Source organism: Terrapene carolina, unplaced genomic scaffold (genome assembly GCF_002925995.2).
Source record: "Terrapene carolina triunguis isolate 2854851 unplaced genomic scaffold, T_m_triunguis-2.0 Scaffold675, whole genome shotgun sequence".
Classification (NCBI taxonomy): domain Eukaryota; kingdom Metazoa; phylum Chordata; order Testudines; family Emydidae; genus Terrapene; species Terrapene triunguis.
Window position 1 is genome coordinate 657,154 of NW_020665026.1, and position 21,505 is coordinate 678,658.

At 46.1% G+C, this 21,505-nt stretch overlaps 1 protein-coding gene across 3 annotated transcripts in view; it reads left to right on the forward strand.

Annotated features, from left to right (window-relative positions):
- The first annotated feature begins 7,338 nt into the window (after positions 1-7,338).
- PIP5K1A (phosphatidylinositol-4-phosphate 5-kinase type 1 alpha) overlaps positions 7,339-21,505 on the forward strand; it is a 39,952-nt gene continuing 25,785 nt past the window's right edge. For all 3 annotated transcript variants that reach the window (XM_029913496.1, XM_026659771.2, XM_026659772.2), the window contains exon 1: positions 7,339-7,595. In XM_029913496.1, coding sequence (XP_029769356.1) covers positions 7,538-7,595 — 58 coding nt within the window. In that variant the 5' untranslated portion in view covers positions 7,339-7,537. The remainder of the gene's footprint in view (positions 7,596-21,505) is intronic.

Below are 21,505 nucleotides of genomic sequence, written 5' to 3' on the forward strand. Positions count from 1 at the left end.
GATTGGATATTTCTATGGATAACCAGAATATCTAGAGATAGCATAGTTATTGCTAACAACAATTCTGGAAGGGATATTACATCTCATGCTTCCGTGTTTAAGCTGATCTCTGACTAATAGGGTACGTATACACTGAGAAAAAACCCACCCCACAGCAGCAAGTCTCAGAGCCCTGGTCTACAGGGCTGAAAACAGCTGTGTGGATGTTCCTGCTTGGGATTTGAAACCCAATTACTGCCAGGGTTGGGTTCTGTTTTTGTTTTTGTTTTTTTGCAGGGTAGACATACCCATAGAGACCAGGATGAGACCTACTGTAAAGGGCAAATTATCCCACATCTGCTGCTGTGGGGTTCTTACATCTTCCTCTGAAGTAGCTGGTGCTGGGCATTACTGGACAGGTGGGCTTCAAGTCTGATCCAATTTGACAAATCCCTATGTTCCTATGGAATGGAAATGTTTAGCACCAGTCATGGTGGTTGCATGGTTTCTGCCTGGATTTTTTAATCTGTATTATTTGTAGCTGAAGTTTCAGTCACTGAATCCATTAGTGCATATCTGCAGGGGAGACTCGAGGTATAGGTCTGCTGAGAGCAATGGCACCAGAAGGACAGCAGAAGTTGAAGGGAGGGACAGCCAAATATGAGTGAGTGCTGCTGCGACCTGGGGCACAGGGTCTCAATGCCACTCACATTTGGACCAGCCACCCCTCTGTCATGCTGATGGGATGGCTGGGCCAAGGGAAGGGATTCTGCCTTTATGCCACCCAGTTCTGGTCAGAAGTCAAGGGGGGGGCCTGCTCACCCCTCTCAATGTACCCCTGCTGTCAAGTTCAGGTTCTCAAAAGTGAGTGGCATGACCCCCCTGTTTAAAAAGTGTGAGGCAATGGCTCTTTGGCCCTTCTGTTGCCGGTTCCCATGTCTGGGAGAAGTACATTTCAAGAAAGGACTGAAGTATGGCTAACTGCATCAGGGAGAGGGTTCTAGTCATAGCATTCTCAGGGGACTTTTCATGGGTAAATAACTGGTGCCAGGTGTAATTTTCTAAAGGAGGTCAGGCTTGACACCATGGGAATGAGTCAGTTTCCAGAAACAGTGAAATCCTGACCCCTCTTAAATTTCACAAGTCAATATTTGGCTATCTAAAGAACACAATAAAAACCAGGAAAGAATTTCAAGGTTCCTTTTAATACTAACATGACTAAGAGCAAGAGTCCATGGGATGAAACATGCTCTGACAAAAACAGGAAATCGAGTGGTTCACTGTGCAGTTGTAGCAGTGAGAGTTCGCCTCATTAGAAGGAGTTTGGTGAAGTTTGGTGGTCCCTAGGCCTGTAAACAGAAGCCTACCTGGAAATCCAGGTCAGATAAATAGGATCATTAGCATGTCTATAGCACCTTCCATCCAAGGATTGTTCTCCATTTGCCATGTCCCCTGAGGGTAGGAGGAGAAATAATCCTCTTAGTTTGCACAAGGGAGATTCAGGTTAGATATCAGGAAACTTTCGAACTCTAAGGATAGTTAAGCACTGGAATTAGCTTCCAAGGGAGGTTGTGGAATCCCCGTCATTGGAGGATTTTAAGAACATTGGAGGTGTTAGACAAACACCTCTCAGGGTGGTCTAGGTATACTTAACTCTGCCTCGGCAGAGGGTGGGGGCGATGGATTAGATGGCCTCTTAAGGTCCCTTCCAACCCCAAATTCCTATTATTTTATGATCTCAAATTAACCCTGACAGCCCCCAATGTTGGGTAGGTATTATTGCCCGCATTTTACAGCTAGGGAAACTGAGGCACAGAGCAGGGGACAGGACTTGCCCAAAGTTACACTGCGAATCTGTGGTAGAGATGGGACTAGAACTCACATGGGCAATGTGGGGATAATGGTAAGGCTCCACCTCCCAGGGGGATGAACCAGGTGAATTAAGTCATGTCTGCATAGTACTTGGTCCATGTAAAGTCGAAGTACAATTATTATTCTCTGAGAAGTCTCCTCCAAGATAGACCTGATCTCATAGGCAAAGCACCAACGAGAAGCTGGCATCACCACCTGTGTACAGGGCGGCTAGAGGAAATGAACTCGACTTAAAAATAACAGCTGTCAATCAGGACAGTGTGAGGCCTGCAAGCCCCCTACACAGGGCCTCTTGAAGACAAAGGGCTCCCTGAGAGCACAGGAGCCTGTCTGCATAGAGCTGCCTGCAGGATGCAGATTAGGGTGACCAGATGTCCCAATTTGATAGGGACAGTCCTGGTATTCAGGGCTTTGTCTTGTATAGGCGCCTATTACCCCCCACCCCCTGTCCTAGAGTGACCAGACAGCAAATGTGAAAAATCGGGACGGGTGTAGGGTGACCAGATGTCCTGATTTTATAGGGACAGTCCTGATTTTTGGGTCTTTTTCTTATATAGGTTCCTATTACCCCCCCACCCCCGTCCCAATTTTTCACACTTGCTGTCTGGTCACCCTAGACGGGTGTGGGGGGTAATAGGAACCTATATAAGAAAAAGACCCAAAAATCAGGACTGTCCCTATAAAATCAGGACATCTGGTCACCTTACCCTGTCCTGATTTTTCACACTTGCTACCTGGTCACCCTAATGCAGATTGTAGTCCAAGCTAGGAGTTTTCTCCTGATTTGCTTGAGGGCAGCAGATGGAATGTGATTGTCTCATAATTACTATGAGCTGAGATTTACCAGTGTTGAAGAGGTTGGAAAGGAACAACCAGAAAAACATCCCGGAGTCTGGATTTTGTAGTATAGAAATATCACTTGACATGTAAAATAACTACAATTGCCCCATGGTTTATTGATTATCACCTGTTACAGGACTGGCCCGTCGACAGTCTGATTATACTCTTGTTATGTCGCATTGAAGCAGTCTTCTTATGGAATCAAGATTAGTAGAAATGCTCCTTAATTCACTGGGCCAAGCTACCCTTTCTTTTGTGATTGTTGCTAAAGACGAGAAGATTGGATCTGTCTGAAATCCCCACAGCAGCTGTCATTCCTTCTGTGATGTGGAGCCCTGACAGCCAGCTCTCATGTTTTGCCTGTAGGTGGCAGAAGCTTTCTAATGCCTGCCCACAGAGTCATCCCAAACAGACCTATTATTACCCTGATGTGGGAAATGATAGTATAACGGAGCTGACAGATTGGAAAGGACAGGGGTGTAACGCAATGCTTTGTTTCAAGGCTGGTAGCCTATCTGAGTCACCAGTTAAAATAAAGCGATGCTTAATTTGACAGGGAGCTTTCAAAACAAGGACTCTCCTAGCAGCTGCAAAGGTCCCATTCTGTTTTCACAGCAGAGGGTCTTATCGATGGGGTTTCCCTTATAACACTGACTCAGTTACAAATAACGCATGGCATTCTGCTTCATGAATGTCCACTAATTAACAATTCCCTCCTGCCCATGCTGTATAGGGGTTAGGTATGTGTTATTATCCACACTTTGCAAGAAGTGAGAGTAAGGCAGAGAGGTTAAGTGACTTGCCCAAGGCCAGAGATGGAATCAATGTCACAGCTGAAACTAGAACTCAGGAGTTCCTGTTCCGCTACTTCTGTGCTTAGATAACTAAGGTATGCCTCTCTGTCAAAGATAGTGTTGTATAATCTATTGCACCTACAAGGCATCTTTCATCCCCAAATTCTTTGCAATCTTGAATTACTGCCGTCATCATTGAAATGCAACCAGCTCTGGGGTGGAATGCAGAAGCTGTTTAACAACTCACAGCAATGCTACATGACAGGCAGTGAAGAAGAATGTCATAACCAAGTGAAACTGCAGTGAGGATTTAGGAAGGCAGAATTTAATAATTCAGATATACTCAGGAGGACCCCCTTATTTTGAGTCAAGAGATTTTCAATGCTATACGCACATTGCATGTATGCTTTCACCTGGCACTGCGAGATGACACTGCAACCTGAGGGTCTTGACATTGCACCAAGACACCATCAAGTCATTGGGACAGCATGATGCACCAAGAAGAACTTTGCACCAAAAGGTGACATGCCACAATTGCACGGCAAAATGACAAGCCACAATGCAACATAACCACATTGAACTCTAGAGGCCATCCCCTACTTGTGGTCCATGATGAAACTGGGCCAAAATACACTAACATGGCATCCTAGCATGATGACTTGCCATAATGTGACATGACAACTTTGTGTTAAAACACAAGCAGTTAGTGTTGCAAACATTACAATGTCTTGCTGTGTTGCAACATGGCAGCACTGACCCACAGGGGCTGTCATGTAGTATTGTGACAAGCTGGTGTGGTCATGCAGATGGCATGATACCCTGCATAAACACTCTTGTCTTGGCATGACAACATGTCAGACTGACCAGTGATGCAATATAATGTCATCCCTTGTTGCCACATGGCCAAAAGACCACGGTTAGGTATCAAGATATCCTGATGTGACAAAGGGCCATTGCCTATCAATGCAACATGATGTAGTTTCTTGTCAGCACATGACAGCATCCACCAAATGTCCATGGTGTACTGTTGTGGTGTCAAGATGTGTTAAGCGCTTGCCTAGAGATGCAATATGGTTACGTTTCTCGTGGCAAAATGGTGCTGCGATCACAAGGATTTGACTTGGTCACGGAGGTCATGGTATCCGTGACAGTAACAGAGCTCTGTGACTTTTTTGGCTTCAGCTTCAGCCCCGCGCGTGGCGGGGCTCCGGCTGTCAGCCACGCACCGCGGGGCTTCGGCTCCAGTTCCGCGCTGCAAGGCTGGGGCTTCCGTGATTTATTGTTTATTACCCGCGTCCTGTCCCTGACTTTTACTAAAAATACCCATGACAAAATCTTAACCTTAGTCATGATGTGATCCAGTGAGGTCAGCACATGACTTGGTGACACGTTGCAAAGAGATAGCGCCAGGACACGACATGACACAGCAACATGGAGAGGTTTAGATGTGACATAGTGATTTGACCTACCATGGCAATGTGATAGATGAGGATATAATAGAAGAAGTGTTTTAGGTGAAATGGTATTTACTCCCTTTGTTTTAAACTGGTTGGGGTTACTGGGTCTCTGATTGCTCTTGGTGAACTCTGCAACTAGAGCAGTACAATATATGAAATCTCCTCTCTTTGACTTGCTGTACTTGGAGGGCCAATGACAGGCTACAGCAATACACCATTAAACTGTTGTTGTTTAACTTAACATACAATTTGGTCCAAAAATTATACACCAATCATGGGAATTTAGTACCTCCCACTATGAAATAAGGATTAGACGCTTACCAAATAGAAAATTCATTCGTATAAACCGCAAATCCCAGATCTCTCAACTCAGCTAGTGATACGGCGAGGTCAGGATGTAACACGCCAAGGCAACGTGACATCATGGCAATGTGGTGGTGAGGTCATGGCATGATATGATGGTTTCTCTAAAGGGAAATCATGTCTTACTAATCTATTAGAGTTCTTTGAAGGGGTCAACAAACATGTGGACAAGGGGGATCCAGTGGACATAATGTACTTAGATTTCCAGAAAGCCTTTGACAAGGTCCCTCACCAAAGGCTTGTATGTAAATTGAGTTGTCAAGGGATAAAAGGGAAGGTCCTTTCATGGATTGAGAACTGTTAAAAGACAGGGAACAAAGGGTAGGAATTAATGGTAAATTCTCAGAATGGAGAGGGGTAAGTAGTGGTGCTTCCCAAGGGTCAGTCCTAGGACCAATCCTATTCAACTTATTCATAAATGATCTGGAGAAAGGGGTAAAAAGTGAGCTGGCAAAGTTTGCAGATGATACTAAACTGCTCAAGATAGTTAAGACCAAAGCAGACTGTGAAGAACTTCAAAAAGATCTCACAAAACTAAGTGATTGGGCAACAAAATGGCAAATGAAATTTAATGTGGATAAATGTAAAATAATGCACATTGGAAAAAATAACCCCAACTATACATACAATATGATGGGAGCTAATTTAGCTACAACAAATCAGGAAAAAGATCTTGGAGTCATCGTGGATAGTTCTCTGAAGATGTCCACGCAGTGTGCAGAAGCGGACAAAAAAGCAAACAGGATGTTAGGAATCATTAAAAAGGGGATAGAGAATAAGACAGAGAATATAATATTGCCCTTATATAAATCGATGGTACGCCCACATCTTGAATACTGCGTACAGATGTGGTCTCCTCATCTCAAAAAAGATATACTGGCACTAGAAAAGGTTCAGAGAAGGGCAACTAAAATGATTAGGGGTTTGGAGAGGGTCCCATATGAGGAGAGATTAAAGAGGCTAGGACTTTTCAGCTTGGAAAAGAGGAAACTAAGGGGGGATATGATAGAGGTATATAAAATTATGAGTGATGTAGAGAAAGTGGATAAGGAAAAGTTATTTACTTATTCCCATAATACAAGAACTAGGGGTCACCAAATGAAATTAATAGGCAGCAGGTTTAAAACAAATAAAAGGAAGTTCTTCTTCACACAGCGCACAGTCAACTTGTGGAACTCCTTGCCTGAGGAGGTTGTGAAGGCTAGGACTATAACAGCGTTTAAAAGAGAACAGGATAGATTCATGGTGGTTAAGTCCATTAATGGCTATTAGCCAGGATGGGTAAGGAATGGCGTCCCTAGCCTTTGTTTGTTGGAGGGTGGTGATGGACAGCAGGAGAGAGATCACTTGATCATTACCTGTTAGGTTCACTCCCTCTGGGGCACCTGGCATTGGCCACTGTCGGTAGACAGGATACTGGGCTGGATGGACCTTTGGTCTGACCCGGTACGGCCTTTCTTATGTTCTTATGATGCAGTGAGGTCAGCACATCACTCAGTGACAGCGGGATAAGGTCAGGATGTATGGGGCTGGGACGATATGGAAAAGGCGGGACATGATATGTTCTGGCAACGCGGGGAGGTGAGAGGTGAGGTGCCACAACGAGGTCAGGACAGGTGGTGCCATGACCTGATGAGGTCAGGACATGCGGTGCTACGGGGACATGATGTGAGGATGAGGTCAGGACATGCGGTGCTACGGGGACATGATGTGAGGATGAGGTCAGGACATAAGACGCCATGGCAATGGGGTGAGGTCGAAGCACTGCGGCAACACAAATGAAGACATGACAAACCATGTTATGTTACCATGGCAACATCCCGGTATCACCGTGATGTGCCAGGCCCACCCCTTGACATCATACTGGAGGGGGTTATCATTGTTTTTGTGGCCTCCTCCACTGTCATGTGACCCATGGCGGCTTCCACTATAGCTTCGGCCCCCCCCCTCCGTGCGCATGCGCTCCAGCCAGCTCAAGAGGCGCCCAGCTCCCCGAGTTTAGGAATAACAGGCGGTGGCCGCAGCCCGGCCTCGCCCCCCCCCCCCCCCATCCACGCTGAGTGGTTCGGTCCGCAGCCGGCCGGGCGAGTCCAAGTCGGAGGGAGCGACCCAACCTCTCTAAGCCCGAATGGTGCGGTCCTGAGCCGCGGGCGGAGCGGGCGGCACCAAGTGAGGGGCCCCCGGGGGAGGGAGGAGCTGCCGGCGGCCAGTGGAGCAGGGAGAAGCTCCAAGATGGCGTCGGCCGGCCCCGAGTCTGGGGGCAGCAGCAGCAGCAGCGCCGGCATCGCGGGTAAGGGGGGCCCGGCGGGGGGGGAACGGGGGGGGTGGAGCGGGGGGGCTGTAACCTCCCCGAAGGGGCGGGGGAAGGGAGGCGGGACCCGCTGTGTGGAGACCTGGGGGGCGCTGGGGGCCGAGGCCCCTGTAGGGGTGGAGGTGGGGGTGGGGGAGCTGGGCGGGAGCTGAATCGCCCCCTCCCGCGCGGCTCTGCTCGCAGAGCCTGGGGGCCGAGGTGTGACCCCCCCTTTCTTGGGCGGGGGGTCGCCTCTGTAACGGGGGCTGGGGGTTGCGAGCACTTCGCTTGTGGGGCTCCGGCTGGGGATGCCCAGGGGTCTGGTGCTGAGGGCAGGTGCTGGGCGATGCGCGGCGAGGTGCTTCCAGCGTCCCCCGCGCTGCTCTGGGCTGGGGGGGTAGCCCGGCTGTGTGCAGAGACCGCTCGTCGGGTGCTTTGGGACCCTACGGGAGCCCGCCCGGTGCTGTGGGAGGGTAAATTCTCATCAGGCTTGTTTTAGGAAGAGGCTTCGTCCCTGGGAAGCCAAGGCAAAGATTCCCCATGTCCTTTCTCCGTGTACCAGGGTGTGAAGGGGTTTGTCACTGTTAAAACAGCAGTGACAAACCCCTTCGCACCCTGGAAGTCCTGGTCTCGTCTCTTTATTAACTCGAGCTGAACCAGGAATGGGGTTGACAGGAGCTCTGAATGCTATTGCTAAACCTGGTGATGGAGGCTTGTAATAGTAAAAATGGGGTTGTGGCAGCTAGCCACCCCTGGGAGACAAAGGGGCAGATACTTAGCACTCACACGCATCTCCATGTTGCATCTTCAGAGCACTTCACCGACACTAAAGCGATGGCTACACTGGCACTTTACAGCGCTGCAACTTTCTCCATCAGGGGTGTGGAAAAACACCCCCCTGAGCGCAGCAAGTTACAGCGCTGTAAAGCACCAGTGCAAACAGTGCCCCAGCGCTGGGAGCTAATCCCCTCGTGGAGGTGGAGTACCTGCAGTGCTGGGAGAGCTCTCTCCCAGCGCTGGCGCGCGACCACACTCGCCCTTCAAAGCGCTGCCGTGGGAGCGCGTTGGAGTTTCGAGTGTAGCCACGGCCTAATTCTTGCAGTATCACTGGGTGGGGTGTTACTGAGCACATGGGTCTCCTAATAACAAGCCAAACCAAACACCTCTCTGTAGCCTGTAGCTGTAGTGCAAGTTAACTTTTTAAAAAGGCCTTTAGTTTACATTCCAAACGATCACTCAACCCTTTGTGATCTGTTGACATATGTATCCTTTGTTGAGCATTTACTGCACAGGCTTTATAATCTTTCCACCTTCTCCTCTTCCTCTTGCCCATCGCTTATGGATTTGTCTGCACTAAACTACTTTGGGAAATCTCCTAGAGTGGTAGCAATGGTGGAAGCTCTAGTGTAGACAGGGCACTAACATCTTTGTCACAATGTCATCTAAAGCTGTTCTAAGCAGCATTAACAAAGCAGTAAAAATGCTGTCTACACTAGTGCTCCTACTGTTGCTGCCACTTTACCAAAAAAAAGTCTCAGGGTATGTCTTCACTAACAACATTAAAGTGCTGCTGCGGCAGCGCTTTAACGTGGCTGTGTAGCTGCGGCACCAGCGCTGGGGGAGAGCTCCCCCAGTGTTGTAATAAAACCACCCCCATGAGGGGAGTAGCTATCAGTGCTGTAGCACTGTCTGTACTGCCACTTTACATCGCTGAAACTTGCAGTGATGGGGGGGGGGGGGGGTGAAGTAAAGTTGCAGCACTGTAAAGTGGTAGTGTAGACAGGCACAGCCTTTGGGACAAGTGATGGCCATTAAGCCTTTGACTGTCCTGTAGTGTGGATTTTAAGATTTTCTATTCTTTGACTAACTAGCAAAAGCTGGCTTAGAGTAGTAATTGTCCCCTCTGTTTCAAATGACAATTGCCTTATCTCGTGATCTTATTGCTGTGCCACAGGAGGATGCAAACTCTGGTCCTGAATTCAGCAACCCTCTCCTCAAGGATTTAAGGGTATCTTGGTTCTCTCGCCAACAAACGCTTGCAGGCACCTCAGGAGCAGCATTGTCAGGCTCCAGAGGAAGCAGAATACAGCTTTCCTTAGGCAGAATGAGCACAGTAGTTGGATATTAAAAATGGCTTGGTAGCTTGGACGTGGAGAGTGCGCTTCCTCCCCACAGTACAACTAAAACCACTTAAAGACTTGGCATGGTTATTGGGGGCTATCCACATTCCAGAGTGGCACATGTTATTATTTACCCTCTGGCATATTACTCAATTACTGGCTTCTCTCTGCATACATAAAGGGGATGACTGTTTCTGAAACTTGTTCCACCCTTTCCTCCTTAAAGTCCAGTCATGCGGAGTTTCTCCCACCCTCTCTGCAGGACATGGAGATGTTGCCTCCTTGTTTGTTTTTTTTCTAACTATGTATGGAAACACCCAAGACTGGAGGATCACATCTTGTTGCTTTTACTTTGAAGTGGGACAACACCTGCCAAAAGTAGCAGTGTGAGACTTCAGATGCTTGGTTCTTTCTGTGTTCACTGCAGTAGCCACTCCATAGATAGAGTTCCAACTGAGTTTTCATTGTAACCTTGAGTTCGGGCCCCTCTCTCAACTCTCCAAACAAAGGACTATAGCCTCAGATCTAACCTAATTTTGAGAGTGGAGGTAGAATTTTTCTGACCGTTTTGAAGTTAATTGCACAAGGGGGTTCTGAATTATGGTAAACTCCGCAGCTGCTGCCTTCAGAGCTGGGCTCTCAAGGCAGAGCAGAAGTAAGTATGGCAATCTTGCAACCTCCCTACAACAGCTTTGGGATCCCCCCACGGTTACACCACCATGAAATTTCAGATATAAACACCTGAAATCGTGACATTGACTGATTTTAAGATCTGGTGGCCGTGAAATGGACCAAAGTGAACCATGAATTTGGGAGGACCCTAACTATTGGAGTCCTAAGCCTCCATTTTAAAAAGTCTCTTGCCCTTTTCCCCACAGAGCTAAACTTCAAAACCCAGGATGGATTGATTTAAATCACCAAGTGGAAAAGCTCAATTTAACTTACAAATGTTAAGGAACTTTTCCATTTGTACTTCAGTTATTTTCTTAAGAAGGGTAACAATTAAAACATGTTTCAGAGTAGCAGCCGTGTTAGTCTGTATCCGCAAAAAGAACAGGAGTACTTGTGGCACATTAGAGACTAACAAATTTATTAGAGCATAAGCTTTCGTGGGCTACAACCCACTTCTTCGGATGCATATTGAGTGAAACATATCGAGCATGCTGATTTACCACTAAATAGAGCCTTTACACTAGATTTGGTACATCTTTTTGCTACCTAGGAAGGTACGCTATAAATATATGCACTTATTTAAGCAGTCGTATATAGTTTGATGTTTTCAGAGTTTTATTAATTTTACATTTTTAACATTTTAGAAAAAGGTGAATGACATACTGCTTATTTACTAGATAATTAAACTTTTTGCTCGTGATTTGTGTCAAGCAGCATTAGGATGGTAACTGGAATTAAATTAAACTCACAAAACAACATATCAAATTTATTTTTATTTAAACAAGCCCTTAACGCAGCACATGATCTGTTGTGCCATATTTGTAAAGGTTGACCTCCAAAGTTAGATGTTTTTGCCCTGATTCTTTCTTCATATAAAAAAAGCAGTCTTTAACTCAAGTTTTGATAGGGGCTCATGGATTCAACATATATATATTTTTTTAGATAAATGTTTTAAGAGATTATAGGTTTTCGCCTTAATATGTATTAAATTCAGATTCGTTTTAAACATTCATATTTAAAAAGAAAAACATGGTTATATTTTATCTAAATTATAAAATCTGATTTTTTTTGCCCCCCTCCCCCCCAAATCAACTTGTATCCACCCTGTCAAAATCTAAAATGATCTGTAGTGGGTAGTCAACAATGTGAACATAAGAATGGCCATACTGGGTCAGACCAAAGGTCCATCTAGTCCAGTATCCTGTCCTCTGACTGGCCAATGCCAGGTGCCCCAGAGGGAATGAACAAAATAGGTAATCATGAAGTGTTCCATTCCCTGTCACCCATTCCCAGCTCCTGAATGCTCTTGTAAACTGCACACTGTTATCTCACCCTGGTCTAAACTTGCACTTTCACTTTTGCTACCATTTAATATAGCTACAATGGTGGGAAACTGAAGAAAAACCTAGCGCAGAAAAACTTCATGAGCTTATGTTTGCAATACACATGCTGGCATTGGCCAAATTGCCCTGTCCTTTAAGACAGAGAGGAGAGATGGTACCAGGTGATTTAAAAGAACAAAGTAGTGTGTTTGCTTTTCTAAGCAAAATACAAACAGGTCTGTCAAGCTGGAAGTTTCTTCTTTGGAAGTTTCTTTAGAAAGAAGAGCATGAAAATACAGGAAAAGTTTTATCACCTGGCATGGTGGGGGAATGGGGGGTGCTGGTTAGTCAAAAATTCCAGTTAACTAATGGAGGGAGGGGGTTGGGGCACGGGCTGTGTGTGCGCAGGGTGTGGACTCTGGGAGGAAGTATGGGTGTGGGAGGGGGCTCGGGGCAGGGCGTTGGGGTGCAGGAGTGATTTCAGGGTGCCGGATCTGGGCAGCGCTCAGCTTGGGTAGCTCCCCACAAGTGGCGACATGTCCCTGCTGTTCCTAGGTGGAGGCGCGGCCAGGAGGCTGTGTGTGCTGCCTCTGCCCGCAGACGCTGTCCCCGCAGCTCCCATTGGCTGCGGTTCCCAGCCAATGGGACCTGCGGAGCCAGCATGCGGGGCGGGGGCAATGCATGCAGCCCCTGTGGCCGTTCCTCTGCCTAGGAGCAGGAGGGACATGTCGCCACTTCCGGGGAGCCAGGTAGGGAGCCTGCCAGTCCCGTGCCAACCAGACTTTTAATGGAATATCAGAGATGCTGGTTTCTAGAGCTTTATGGTTGGTAAAATGCTGGATAACACAGCTTTTACTGTACGATGGTTTGTGGTGTTACGATAGCACCATTTCCTGAATTTCTTAAACTTGAGCCCCCTTTTGGAAAACACAGCCTTTAATGCTGGCATGTGTGGTTAAAGGGCAACCCACCTTAACTTCTTCATCTTCCATGCCACTCCAGCTAGTCCCTCACTTGCCCACACCCCTGGAAAATAATGGGCTCGGAAGCCTTTTATTTCTAGGTGACGGGTTCAATTACAACCCAGGTTAGTAGGGACTGAAAGTAGTTACTGCTTTGTCTGTATGGTTGTCTTTGTCCAGATCACACTAGACAGGCATCTGCCCACTACCGTTGATAATTTCGGCAATAGAGGCCAAGGATTAAGCTTTTTCCTCTTACCCTTAGTGTTTCTCTCCACGTGAAAATCCGGAATAAGGTAGGGTGGGTATTTAAAGTGGATTATTATCTGTTTCTGATTAACCCTGTATATGAACACTCTTATTCCAGAATAAGCATGCCATATCTGAATTAGTCTAATCATGTGGACTAAGCTAATTTGGAATAAGGCACACTTATTTTGGAATAAAGGTTTGTCTACACATAAACCGCTACAGTGACACAGCTGTGCTGTGTAGCGCTTCAGTGAAGCGCTACCTATGCCAACAAGAAGGGTTCTCCTGCTGGCGTAGGTAATCCACCTCCTTGAGAGGCAGTAGCTAGGTTGACAGAAGAATTCTCCCATCCATCTAGCGCTGTCTACACCAGGGTTAGGTCAATTTAACTGTGTCGCTCAGGGCTGTGGATTTTTCACACCCCCGAGCAACATAGTTATACTGACCTAATTGCATAGGGTAGACGAGCCTAAGTGGAATTAATCAGGAGTATCTCCCTGGGTAGATGAGGCCTTAGATGTGGGCCCCTCCAGCTCAGGACCAAAGCACATTGACACGCTGCTTGTGCAGTATCTCTTTGGTGATGCAGAGCTTCACTCTAGGGCTGTCAGTTTCACTTTTGACAAAGACTAGATGCAATGAAAACCAGAAAATGTGACACAGATATTGTAGGTAGTTCTTGATCTTTCTTGATTACTTTGTAATATCACAATTATAACACCATTAAATATGTTGTTTAAGGTGTTTTATAATCCCCACTCACTCTCCCTTGTTCTGAAAGCCATAGCACTCAGGAGACAGAATGGCATTTTAGATGTAGCCTAAACTCTGTTCTGCTGGAAAATGACAATTTGCCTCCCCAAAGTGGGGGAAAAAAACATGACCTGAACACATGACAAGGGACCAGTGAGTACCCCGATTTCTAATCCCAACTCCCTCTGTGGCCTTGGTTGAGTCACTTAACATGTCAGCATAAATTCCTTTTCCGTAGAATGGAAATAACAGCTCTGTGAAGTAAATGTGCAAGTGTTGTGAGGATAGTCTAGAAAGCGTTCCTGTCAGAATGCTCATGATTTCAGAAGGGCTGAACTGTCTTCTGCAGATACTGAAGTCTGCCACTGTGTCTCGAGGAGCCAAGAAACTTAAGATATCCTTTCCGTGGGAGATGGAATGTGGTTTTCTCCTTTTAGAAACAACACATTTACATTACTTTCACATCTAGCCTTTGTAATTAAATAGCTTTTTGTTGCGGCACTTGCTGGTTGACTCGTACCAGGATGTAATTGTACTGTTTCATACTTACATAATGCTCTTCATCTTCAAAACATTATAATGCTTCTTACCGAACAATCACCAAACCCAGCCTCCTGCCTGCTTGGTGGTATTCCCACTTTACAGATGGAGAAACTGAGGCAGAGAGGTATTGGCGAATCACTTCACTACAGGGGAGTGTGTAAGAGTCAAAAGAACGGCCATACTGGGTCAGACCAAAGGTAGTCCAGTATCTTGTCTTCCGACAGTGGCCAATGCCAGGTGACCCAGAGGGAACGAACAGAACAGGCAATCATTAAGTGATCCATCCCCTGTCGCTCATTCCCAGCTTCTGGCAAACAGAGGCTATTGTCACCATCCCTGTCCATCCTGGCTAATAGCCACTGATGGACCTATCCCCCATGAATTTATCTTGTTCTTTTTTTAACCCTTTTATAGTCTTGGCCTTCACATCATCAGCCAGGATCAGAAGTCAGTGGCTTTTAGCTCCCTGTCCTTTGGAACACTCCTCTCGCCTTAGGAATTTCCATGGCTTGCTTCAGTCACAAAGGCTGTCTGCTCCACATCTGTGAACCATTCATTGAGGTCTCTTGTCTGTCCTTTGCTTGCTCCCCACAATGCCATGTGCATAAATCTTGTATTTATTTGGAAAGTCATGTGATACGGGATGTTGGAGTTGCATAATTCTGATTAACATACGATTTTCCCACTTTACTGCAAAATGATCTTAACTTCTATCTTGAGCACAGCCAAAGCCAGCAACAAATGCATTGTACAATCCAAAGTTTGCAGGGCCGGTTTACTGGTGGTAGAAAACATTAATCATCCACTCTAGTTGTTCATGAAACCTTAGCTGCTAAAATCAGCAACGGGGCAAGGGCTTGTGGTGTTGAGGGAAATAGCAAGATGTCCATCAGAAAGTCCTTTTTTAATGTGTGGTGTTCTCACGGAACTAAAAACAGTTTTATTTGCCACTATACATGCACTTGAGAACAATGATCTTTTCTAAGCATTGCTCTGGGGCTAGTGATCAGAAAACAGGAAAAAAGAGAGGTCTGTTAGTTTTCTATAGGACACTCACCCCCAAAGGCCTGATCAGGGCCATAACCAAGGTGAGGCAGCTGCCCAGGGCACAAAGTTGCGGGGGTGGAAAAGTGAGGCAGGGAGGTCATGTGGGGTCACATTCCCCCCCCCCCCCTAGATTTTTGCCTTCCATTTAGCATAGTGGTTTTCAAACTGTCGGGTGCACCTCCCTAGGGGGGCTTGCCCTACAGTTTGAAAACCTGGCAGGAGCCAGCGGATTGGAAGCTGGTGGAAGGTGCTCAGGCCCCAGCTCTCCGCACTGTAGGAGCCAGGGCACTGGCTGGCTGCCCAGCAGCCCTCCCTCCCTCTCTGCATGGCCAGGTGCTCCCCAGGCAGGGCAGGCTCAGTGGGCAGGGGCCGGCTCCAAGGGGCATCGCCAAGCAGCGCTGGACTCTTGAGGGAGAGGCAAGAGCCCATCGGGATGCAGCTTGGAGCTGTGCTGCGTGCCCTGGTTGGGGAGTACCCAGCCATGCAGAGGTGGCACAGCTAGGGCACACTGTCCTACTGTGCGGACAGCCAAGGGCCTAAGTGAGCTAGGCAGCTCCCCTCAGCGTCTGATCTGCCAGCAAGTGACAGTTTTCAAACTGGAGTGTGCCTTTTGAAAACCTTTGTGCTAAATTGAAAGCAGAAATCTGGGGGGGCATGTGATCCTGTGTACCCCTCCTTCCCTGTGTTGCCTTTAAGGGGTGCAAATATGCTTGTTTGCCCCGTGTGCGAAAATGCCTAGTTACAGCTCTGGGCCTGATCCTAAACCCAATTAAATCAATTCAAAGACTCCCACTGACCTCAGTGGGTTTTGGTTCAGGACCCAAAATAGTTAGTTGCCGATAAGTATCTCTGTTCCTCGGTTTGTTACTGTAACTATCTCCAACAGGGAGTTTATAATTCCTGTGTTCCAGTAGGTTTACAATGCTCACTTACTAACATGAGCACGGAACTTCTCTCCACCTCTCCTTAAGGTTTGTGGGTGAAATTTGAAAACCTGTTGGTTTCCACCCCCACCACCCCAACTTGCCAAATCTCTGTGCAATAATGCAGTAAAAGTCCATGTTTCCTTCTATTTCTGGATGTCTTGATGTCTGAGCTCAACTCTCTGTATTAGGTATTTATAAAGTGCCTGTTGCTGTAGTATCTAAGCCCTGAGGAATAGTTTATTCCTGTCCTGTAAAGCAACAAGAGGAGCTTGCCATGAAAACGCAGTGCAAAATGTTTACAATTTTCCTGTGGGCTATTCGCCAGGAAACTTTGATGGTCTCACTGTGAGCCTAATCGTTGTCAGCAGCATCCCAGTAACTTCAGAAATATCCTATCTCCTGCTCTGATCCATCACTTCATAGTACAAGTGAAATATTGAAAGAAGAAGCTGTGCACTAATCCAGGGCAACGAAGTCATTCACGCATGTGTTAATTCTGCTGACTGCTAGCAAATTGTGGTAGCAAGAATGAGTAGTTTGTGAAAAAGAATCTTCAAAATTTAGCAAGTCTTAATCCAGACGTTCTTTAACAGCAAATTTAAATCAAAAACATTTAGGAATGCTCTTAACATAAGTTGTTGGATAGATCTATTGGTTTATTCGTGGGCATGCGACAGAGGGCTTCTGAGAGCTCGGCCAGAGTGAGAGGCAGCTCTAGCTGACCATCAGGAGTCCATCCCAGAGCACTCTGCAAGCATCGGGATTGGTCGGATCCGGGGAGAAAAGGGCTCGCATAGAAGGCCCTGGCCCTCCCACGTATCTTCTCCGGATCCATGGGGGGGGGGGGGGGGGGAATGCCGTCCTCTGCCAGAAGGCAGGTGATGTGCTTCTTAGCCCCCCATCTCTTTCTCCAGGGCACAGAAGAAGTGGGACTTCAAAAAGCCACTCACTGCTTGGCCTTCCAGCCAAGATCAAGTGTTTATATATCCTCTTTCAGAGGACTGTATTCTGCCCTGGCGGGGGGTGGGCTGAATGATCTAACAGATCTCTTCCATCTCCAACTGCTATGCTCAATGTTGTTTTGACTTTTCGTTCAAGCCAGGCTCCTGGAGTGTCCATAAGAGCCTTTTACCAAAAGCAAATGAAATATTTAGATGCTCGTCTTCTAGAGCTACAAAAGAGTTTTGTTGTGAGTGAACTCAACAGGGCAAGGGCGTCTTATTAAGAACTCGACTTTTTTTTTTTTTTTTTTTTAACACTGTTTGAGAGGTGTCCTCTTTCTTACCTTACAGAAATTGCATTTGGTCTTGATAAAATTTGTTCCTGTATCTTTAGCCAGAAAAAAGTTTTCCATTTCTTTAAGGGTTGAAGTTTCAATTTGCATTTTTTTGCTTTGTTTTTCCTCATAGATTTCAGCTTTTTGTGCTGCTCTGTATCATCTCAGAGGTAGACAAGTTGCATACATATGCTTCAGAAGCATGGGTTTTCTTCCTGTCCAATAACTAGCAGCAAACAGCCCACTTTACATAACTGTCTTGGCTTTTAAGAAGAGTGATACAGAATCAAGCCTTTTGTAGGCTTAATAGATGGGTGCTATAACTTTGCTCAGTGGAAGCTGCTATTTTAATTAAAAAGCAACAAAGAATCCTGTGGCACCTTATAGACTAACAACTGTATTGGAGCATAAGCTTTCGTGGGTGGATACTCACTTTGTCAGATGCATCGTGGGCATTCACCCACGAAAGCTTATGCTCCAATACAGTTGTTAGTCTGTAAGGTGCCACAGGACTCTTTGTCGCTTTTTACAGATCCAGACTAACACGGCTACCCCTCTGATATTTTAATTAAATGGCTTTTTTTTAAGTGCATGTTATATGAAAGTATGAGCTACCACCTGACATCTAAACAGCTGTGTGTGTGCGCCAGGATTATTCAAGTTAGGTTCATTTTATGCTTTCGTACCTGCTTGACATGCATTTCTGGAAACATCTCAGCTGTCTTCCATCTGTAGAACCTTTGAAAGCCATCCTAAATAGAAAAGAGGTTGTTGGTTTTTTTATGTCCCTCTCCAGTTGCCTGCTGGCAGGGTTGAGATGAAACCTGAAATTGGGAGAGGAGATGGAGATATGTCTTCTTTCCTCACAAGAGCTTCTAGCAGCTTCAGTGCATGCTTGTTTGATGTGGCCCTGGTGCTTAGCTTGGAAGATGCTTCATACCCTGAAGAGTGTAGCTCTTGATGATATGTTTGGATGTGGTAACGTTTTCACGTTTATTTTTATCTAAAACATGAGATGCAACTGAAATTTGTCAGAACAGCTCCATAAATATAGACACTGGTGGCTAGGAATCCTGCCCACCCCAAATTAGCACACCTATCCACTAGACAAATAAGTGAGGTGAGAATTTGACCTGAATTTCTGTGTTGCATACTCCTTTCAGAGCAGTTCACGTGCCGTTTAACCAAAACGGCACCACAATAGCTTCAGTATGGCTTTTAGTCTGATATTTATTTGATGTGCTGTAAGAAGTATACTACTTGTAGTGGTCCTGTTCTATTTTCAGCCAGCTTCTATTTGCTTCTCCTGATTCAGCTTCCAATAAATAACTCTATGGACAGTCTGAATTCTCCTTGGGGATTGATTGTGTAATGTTAAAAGATACAAACATATGATAATCCTTCCTTTTTGGGGGGGGGTGGAGGTGGGGGCATAGGTAATGTCTAACACTTCTCTGATCCCCTCAAAAGAGAGGCCAGGCATGGAAGTTAAACCACAAAGAGTATCAAAATAGTTACCATAACTCTTTAAAATCAAGCAGGTGATTGACTAATTAAACACTTGAGATAGGTTTAAAAATATGTACCTCTTTAAAAAAAAAAAAAAAAAAAAAAAAAAAAACCTCATGAATTTAAGCAGATCTAACACATTTTCAGAAACACCCAGGCACAAGCGAAGCTTTATAAAGGTTGTTTTGTAGAAAATGTGTTCATTGAGTTGGCTAACGCTGTTGCCCTTCATTTCTCCACATACTGCAGAAGAAATGGTCATTTTAAAAAAGAGAATAATAACTCTAACTTCCTCGCATGGAAAGTCTTTTAGTTTTAACTGTTCCCTGGCTCTGTGTATGATGCCTCCCTCTGGCCAAAACTAGTAATGCTTTTAACTGAGGAAGCTTATGCGTTTGCAGGCAACTCCCAACATTTACAGGAATTGCACACGCCTGTTTACATTCATCTCCCCTTACTTAGGAGACCAGACTCCTGCTGCATGTTCATTCTAGTGCTCAAGTGTAATTAACCATCTTTATTGTGGACAAAGGGAAATAACCTATTGCCCAATCTCATAGACTTTAAGGCCAGAAGGGACCATCATGATCATCTGGTCTGACCACCTGCACATCGCAGCACACAGAACCTCATCTACCCACTCCTGCAATAGGCCTGTAACCTCTGGCTGAGTTACTAAAGTCCTCAAATCTTGATTTAAAAACTTCCAGTTACAAACAATCCACCATTTACTCTAGTTCAAACCAGCAAGTGACCCACACCACACTGCAGAGAAGCAAAAAAACACCAGGGTCTCTGCCAATCTGACCTGGGGGGGGGAATTCCTTCTCGACCCCAAATAGGGTGTTCAGTTAGACCCTGAGCATGAGAGAGAGCCCCTCTAGCCAGACACCTGGGAAAGAATCTCTGTAGTAACTCAGAACCCTCCCTATCTAGGACGGTTGGCGATATCGCAATCAACGGATATTGCACATTTGTTTGGAAATGAAGGAACTAGAGAAAGGGAGGGAGTGTTTCCCGTCTTGCACATGGGGGAGGGGGGGTGTTGGTTACCGATCCTTGTTACAGCATACAGTAACTTTCCTGTGCTGACTAGTGAGCTTTCCTTGTAAACAGTGGCGCTTGATTGGGAGATAATGTATATCTGATTTCCAGATAGCATTCACTAGAATTACATGATGGGAGACAATGTTCTCTCTAGCAGTTAGACCAGGGAAGCAGGAATGTAGGGCTGGAAGGGACCTTGAGAGGTCATCTAGTCCAGCCTCCTGTGCAGGACCAAGTAAACCTAGACCATCCCTGACAGGTGTTTGTCAAACTGTTCTTTAAAAGTTCTGTGATGGGGATTCTACAACCTCTCTTGGAAGCTTGTTCCAGTGCTTAACTTTCCTTACAGTTAAAACATTTTTTCCTAATATCTAATCTAAATTTCTCTCGCTTCAGATTAACCCAATTACTGCTTGTCCTGCCTTCAGTGGACATAGGGAACAGTTGATCACTGTCCTTTTTATAACAGCCCTTAACATATTGAGTTACTGTCATCAGGTTTCCCCCTCAATCGTCTTTTCTCAAGACTAGACTTGCCCAGTTTTTAAAACTTTCATCATAGATCAGATTTTCTAAACCTTTTATCATTTTTGTTGCTCTCTTCTGGACTCTCTCCAATTTGTCCACATCTTTCCTAAAGTGTGGCTCCTGGAACTGGACACGGTATTCAGCTGAGGCTTCACCAGTGCCATGTAGAGCCAGTTTCTTGGTTTCTGTTCTCAGTCCTGATGCTGATTTGCTGTGTGACTTCAGGCAAATCACTGTACATTTACTCTAAAGCTCTGTAAAATGAGAGTGCCTGTCTCACATTGGTATAGCGCAGGGGTGGTCAAACCGTGGCTCGCAAACCGCATGCAGCTCTTTTACAGTTAGTGTGGCTGGCGGAGCCCCACCCCCCCCCGGGGTGCCCCCCCCCCCCCCCCCTTTCTCCCCCTACCAAACTGGGGGGGGGGGGCTGAGGACCTTTGCCTTGCAGCAGGGTGTTGGGGTAGGGACTTCGGCTCAGCGGGGAGAGGGGTGTCAGGGCTTCAGCCCCATGGGGCACACGTGCCGGGGCTCAGGGCTTCAGCAGGAGCGGGGCTGAAACCCCAAACCCCAGCAGGTGCGCCCCAGGTCTCAAACTTCTGGAGATTGTCGTATGCGGTTTGCCGGGTCAGTAAGCTTGGTATAGAGGCCAAGCGAATATGAAATCCTTTGGAATCCTCAGTTGAGAAGTGCTACATAAGTGAAAAGTTAGTGGTACGTTTTTTATATTTGCGTTTTTGTTTTTTTGGGGTCTCTTTTTGGCTTAATGTTTCTTGGATGCGATTGGAAAGGTATAAAAAGGCTCATTTGTTGTCCCTTTTGAATAAATAGTTTTAGGTAAATCCTCAGAGAATTTAAGGGTTCGAATGGCTGATTATTGACATAGCTAATCTCTAAGGTGATGGGGCTAGCTGTGCTGCTGGTTCAGTGTGACTTTTAGAGAATATTGGATTTAC